The 6,730-nt window shown below is 36.6% G+C and overlaps 1 protein-coding gene across 1 annotated transcript; it reads right to left on the minus strand.

The window, feature by feature from the left end:
• Nucleotides 1-5,909: 5,909 nt before the first annotated feature.
• Nucleotides 5,910-6,422, minus strand: LOC124641702. The gene has a single exon (XM_047179871.1). The coding sequence runs from the start codon at nt 6,379-6,381 to the stop codon at nt 5,920-5,922; it is 462 nt and encodes a 153-aa protein (XP_047035827.1). The 5' UTR covers nt 6,382-6,422; the 3' UTR covers nt 5,910-5,919.
• Nucleotides 6,423-6,730: the final 308 nt, after the last annotated feature.

Raw genomic sequence — 6,730 nt, forward strand, 5'->3', positions numbered from 1 at the left:
AAAAAATATAATTTCACAGATAATTTACTTTACTCATACCGTTATTTTGTATTAATAATATAAACTAACCTTTTCCTGCAGATTTACCCTCGTCCCATGGGCACTACTGCCCGTACCAGGATAAGATATAAACTATGCTACTCGAAAAGAGTGCTCTTTTCATCAGTAAAATAATTTTTCAAATCGGGTCGTACTTTCGGAGTACGAGCAGACAGAAAAACAAATAAATATATTCTATTCTTCTTCTTCTTCTTCTAAAAGCTTTTTCTTCACGAATATTACGTTCGGATATTATAATCGTGCGGATATCTGGAACTGTGTCACATCACTACGCGGAAACGAATATCCGCTAGCTCCTGTTTGCTCCAGAGTGTTTTATTTTTAAATTCAGTGCACCTTAAATATGTTATTTTGCGGTTCATTATCTTAGCTTTTTAATTTATTTATGTTAATAGCGTTTGTGTTTACCGCGAGAATGAATTTTAAGGTTTTGAGTCCTTTAAATATTTTACGAATGATTTTATAACGTTCGTGGTTTATGCACATGGTTCATGTTGTGATGTATTTCTTACTTTATTTAAATACTTCTATATAGAACTATATAGTCAAATTTATGGTTCTAATATATCGTTGTATTATGGAGGTCAGATGAGACACAGATCAATCCATTTTATACTTCATCTGATTAGGCTAAAGACTGATCTGATGACGATTTACAAGGACGATTTTTATGAGGACGGACAGATAGACGGACAGCAAAGTCTTACTAACGGAGTCCTGACCCTTTAGGTACGGAACCATAAAAAACAACGTAGGTTTGTACCGTGAGTTTTCAATGAGTATTTCTCGTCGACACGGCAGTCGATGCATCCCAAGAGAAATAATACCGAGAGCAGATGTTGTAGTCTATTGTATTAGTTCGATCATACGTTCTGTGCTGGTTATTTGAAAAGTTAGGCAAGTACTCAATGGCAGTATATGACTGAGACACAGCCAAAGTGGACAGTAACTTCAAATTCGTGCCTTAAAAGTCTGAAAATGAAATGCACTGAAGTCCCTACCTCATATTTTTTACCTGATTTTGTTATTACTTATACTAATATCATACAGTGCTTTTTATCTTTTTTTTCTTTGTATAATGGCTGTAAAACTGATGGTCTCATTTGGAAAATCATTTTTCACTGTTTTAAAGCTACGCTATCTTCGAGTGACAAAACGAAGGTGGAAAATATTGAGTCAAAGTACTTGGTATAGCGTTCACTTCAATTAGCTTGTAAGCCGGCTAGTAATCCAATAATCCTTAGTATTATACGGATATATACTATATACCACACTTTATTTCCTTGCTATCACAATCATATTATCCAAAATAAATAACGAGCTACAGACACCGATATGTTCCCAGAAACAGTGTTAAACAAAGAACGATTTCCTTCAATTTCTCACTGCCGAAGATAATCCAACAGCACTTACACTTATTTCCTTAGGGATCTGATCGCTGCACCATGTTACATGTGGAATAATATTTTCTATGAGTCAATAAATTCCACATCGATTTCGTGTGTTACATTTTAACAATAGAGGTAACGTAGGAGGGGGGGGGGAGCTTAAACCAGGATGGTTGGTACGTGACTCATTGGCAGAGGCTAAATTGATGATGATGAGTGAGGGATCTTTGTAAAGCAGTGGTACTCTGCTGAATCCGGTTAGACTGGAAGCCGACCCCAACATGATTGGGAAAAAGGCTCGGAGGATGAGGATGAGTGAGGGATCTTCTTCCCACAGTCGCGTTGGATAAAACCTGTAGCCTGCCTCGACAAATAGTGAACGTAATGGCTTTGGACTCCTACAGGTTTCTAATATAAGTATGAATTTGAATATTTGAAAATTATATTTAACGTCTTTTGCAAAACTCTCACACAAAAAAGGGGTCTTCTCAACAAATTATACATATACGCTTTGAAACTTGCTTTAGTTCGCCCAAGACTGGCATTCTGGGAACATTAACATTATGCCATTCAACATACACCAAGTGAAGTTAGTTCGTGTATTATGAACAAAGAAAGTTGATACATGTGCAGTAAACGGATGTGGGACTATCGCGGTCTCAGACCTATCTTCTTTAGATAGCTTCTACTATGAGTTCTCGAAAGGAATTCAGTATCTCTTTTTCTTACATAAGACAATGCAAGACCTTGATGGGATGAACTTCGAATCCTGCTGTGGGCGCAGTCATCATGTTTCTTCTGGAGCCTTCTGAAACTTTTCATACTACCCGATAGTAAATAATTGATATCTTTTTGGACCTCAAATTGGGGAAAACCTCGAATTACTATTACAGTGTTTTTTTATTGCGATTATAAAAAAAAACAACCTAATGAAAGCATTTTGATCTTGACATTAAAAATAAAAAGGGACATAACTTAATTATTATCAAGTAAATAAAAGGTAAAGTGTGCTTATGTTAGTCCCTTAAAAAAATACGAACTTCAAGCGAACAACGTCTGAACCAATTTTGATGTAGTAGTTCACTAAGGATTCGGTTTAAGCTCACTGAGACCCTTAGTTACTCCCATTGCAAGTTCCAATGTAAGCCATCTCATAGCCAAAGTTGTAGATAAGAACTTGGGCTCACTACGTGAAGTGAATACTCTTGTCACTCGACTTTTTGAAGCGCACGGGTAATTAAATACGTTCCCATACGTATGTATATACATATTTTTGGTGTACCTTTTATGTATAAATGCACACTGCAAACTTTTTATCGGCCAATAGGTTTGTTAGGGCTCATAAATGAGAATGAAGATGAATAAAGTATTTTACCGATATCAGACGAACTAAAAAACTCAGATAGAATTTACGATTTTCAACATCTTTTTTCAATTATCGGTCGACTGTTTAATCTGCGGTGTGCGGAACACCCAATATCATGTTTAGGATTTCATGACTTATCTTCTTACCAAACACTCCGATTCGATTTGACCGTTCCACATTTCTCAAAGTAAAAAAACTTTATCTCTCAAAAGTAAATTGTATCCGAATTGAATTCTAAACACGATAAATTAAATCCTCAACATCTGGGGCTGCAAGTATCTGTAGGGAACATCGATCGGGCGTGGTTGCAGTTTATTCTCCAAACCAATTTGTTAGTATTTACTGTATTGCTTTAGAACTTCAACATGCACCATTTTATTTATTACAAGATAAACTCTCTCTATTGGGTGGTACAATCAGCCCTTTCTTACGAAGATATGGTCAAATCTAGGGTTTTTTAAGTCATTCGTTTACTGTTCTTAAAGCTCGTAGCTAAGTCAAATCGATCGATCGATCATAAAGTTAAGCAACGATTGGCGCGGTTGGTCCGTAGATGGGTGACCATCTTGTCTGAAGCGTTTGCAACGTAAGGGTATCTAAAATGGCCGTTCTTATTATAACTTTTAAAATAAACCTTTATTTTAAATTACTTTAATGTCTAAATCGATCCACATACTCAATTTCATGTCTCAAAATAATTGTTTTCTTATAAAGTGTGTTTCAAAAACACAATGGTACTATCTCGAAGACATTTAAGCATCATATTTTTCAACTGTCTCCCTCTAGAGAAATCAAAAACTTTTCCGCGGCACCAGACCATTATTGTTTTTTTTTTTTATTCCCCAGTCGTTCTGTGGGTCTTTAGTTTCCTTAGTTTTGTTTGAAATGTTATCCGGGTAATTTTATATGTGTAATTATTTTGTGTTATTGCTTTTCTTCTGTTTTTGTATATCGTTTCGTTTTTCGTGTTCAATTATATTACTCTAACTCTTGTGAAAGTTCCTGATCAACTAGCTTCCGTGTCATCTTCACCAAAAAAAACATGACAACATTTTGAAGAACTAATAATTTCTTAAATAAAATCAGCCGTTAGAAACAATCATTTATTTCCACCACCACACAAGACAGCATAACTAAAAGCCTTTCAACGTCTAAATAAAACTAAAATCAACCATTAGGACTAACACTCCCCACTTAAATGTTTACCCACACTTTTAATAAACGAGCCGTGGTCTGTGATAAATATTATAACGTCTTTACAAAGAGCAAAGAGCACTGCGCGAGTTCCATCCATTAATCATGTTAGTTCGCGAACAAATGCCAGCTGGGAAAAGTTGGCGTGACTATTCAATATTGGTACACATACACGCCTGTTACAGCGTAAAAACAACCCAGACAAAAAAATTGATCAGCTGTAATTGAATCAAACGTGGGTGTCTCAATTTTTTAGGCTACGTTGTTACAAAGCGTGTAGGGTAAACGCTCCTATTATAGGCGGTGTGTAGAAGTTTTCCCGATCACAACCGCAAACATACCGTCTCGTAACTCCACCCGTGATGGATTGCGACAGTTTTGTTCGGATTTATTTATTATTACATTTATGCTTTCTTTTTTACGTCTGAAACTTCAAGTGCTCGCGTGAATGTCCGTTGTATGATTAAAAAATCCTTTTTATGCAGATGTTAAATCGTACTTTTATTCAAAAATGAAGACACATGGCGTTTTCAAAGTTTCAAGGCAAGGATTTATTGCTACTGAATCTGTGTACGCGTGTATAATTTCCTTACGTGAGCGGAATTCTAAAGGGTTCTAGAACAAATTGCTTTGATATCGCTTCAGCCACGTACGGTATTATTGCCATATGTGATGTATGTGTGGGTGGAGATACTCCAAATATAGAATTAATATACCTAATAGATAACAGCAATTCCTGTGGTCATAACTAATGCAGGAAATCAGAAACTAAGTTGCACTTATAATGTTTTGTTTATTAGTTTGTAATTATTTACACGTGTCACTTTGTGCTATCTTTTCAAGTGCACATAATTATGTCGAGGAGCGTTTTACATCAGAATCTATTTAAAAATATGACATACGAGTAGTTTAATATTGAATTCATTTTATGTTTTTCAGTATAATAACATGCGTAAACCTTTTCTACAGGTATATTAGCCACACATGAGATAACTTATAGAAAATAGTATCACGTACACTCAAGTAAGTTCCAATAAAAATCCAACACGTTGTATTTCACGACACATTTGCTATTCCCTCGTATTCACAGTATGAAGTCCTCGCTGTAGTGAAACTTGTAAAAAGTCACGTATCAGACGAGCCCGACAAAGCATTTTTATACGCTTTTAAAAAACTGTAGAATAAAATTAGAAAGGGTAGGCGCCGTTGTTTCGCAAAGTGTTGCAAATTTCGCGTGACATTTTATGACCGGTCCCATTTCAATTTTATCTCTATACATTTTTCTTGTATTATTTTTAATGTTGTAGTGGACAGTTAGTGGTGTGTTTACCTTATGTTTGAATGTTTTTTTAGATGGTTCCGTGTTACCTTTGATAGGGAAAAGGAAGATGAAATTGTGTAACATTCGTTCAACTTCGCACGCTAATTTATTGAGAAAAAAGGCTGTTCTTCCATCATACCACGTGTATTATAATGCAATATCCTTTTTTAAACTTAAATGTTGTCTCATTCTTATTTAAGTAATACTTTTTTGCTAATTAAAACAAGTCTTAAACTGTCGAGCTGTCACGCTTATTATACAGCAAGTTAGGAGACACAATTGGACGTATTTCCTGAAACGCGAAGCAATTCATTATGACCTATCACCCATCCATGTAGCGACCGCGTCAAACGCTACTTAGCTGCAAGCTCTTCAATTAATGCACAACTATTTCTCAATATACGTAGATACTGAAATATCTGGAAATGCCACTCGATATATTAGTATGAGCGCGTGGCGCAATCACTGCGCTGATATATTGAGTAGCAAGGGAAGGACGTGAGAAGACTATGTCAAATATACAGACCTATATTCTAGTCGTTTGAGCTCCAACCACGCTCCAACGCATGCCTAAATCTCTCTCTTTCCTGCTATGTATCCCACATGGTGGTGGGGTCAGCTTTCCTTATTTTTCTTTTCCACTTCGCTCTATCCATGACGTCGCTCTCGGACACCTGGCACTCTTTCATGTCTTTCGACACTACGTCCCGCCATCTGGTCTTGGGGCGCCCTCTCGATCTTCGACCGGGGATGGAAAGTTGCAGAGCCAAATTTCCCACGTAATCAGGTGGTCTTCTCTTTACGTGGCCATACCACCGTAGCCGATTCTCCTGCAACTTATCTGCGACATCACGCACCCCTAAACTTCCTCGCACATATTCATTACGAATACGATCGAGCCTAGTGACGCCGCACATCCACCTCAACATCTTCATTTCGGCAACCTGGATGGTATGTATGTGCCTTTTGGTTGCAGCCCATGTTTCGCTGCCATACGTAAGGACTGGACGTATGATGGTTTTGTAGATTAAACCCTTGAGCTTGACCGGCATTCTTCTGTCACATATCACACCAGTTACTTCTCGCCACTTCAGCCATGCCTAAATATTTGCGTTTAATTTTAGGTACTATTTACTGAAAGTTTTAAATTTTAGGTGTTTTATGTCAAAACTGAGAAAATGTCGTTATTTAAATAAAGTGGAAGCAAATCAAACGAAGTGGACTACGCACAATTGCGCAGCTAACTTACTTGTTCTCTTTATTTGGAGATTGAAAATCATCTATAGATATGGTTTTCAATTCAATTTTCATTGATATATCTATAGATATGGCGGTAAAACCAACCTCTGTTCTATTGGGATTCCTTCGTATAAGCACCGTGCTAACACTTCGAACAACGAA

The sequence above is a fragment of the Helicoverpa zea genome, chromosome 2, assembly GCF_022581195.2.
Source record: "Helicoverpa zea isolate HzStark_Cry1AcR chromosome 2, ilHelZeax1.1, whole genome shotgun sequence".
Taxonomy (NCBI): Eukaryota; Metazoa; Arthropoda; class Insecta; order Lepidoptera; family Noctuidae; genus Helicoverpa; species Helicoverpa zea.

Coding starts and splice junctions, on each gene's coding strand:
- LOC124641702 (XM_047179871.1), bottom strand. CDS start 6,381: ATGCCGGTCAAGCTCAAGGGTTTAATCTACAAAACCATCATACGTCCA.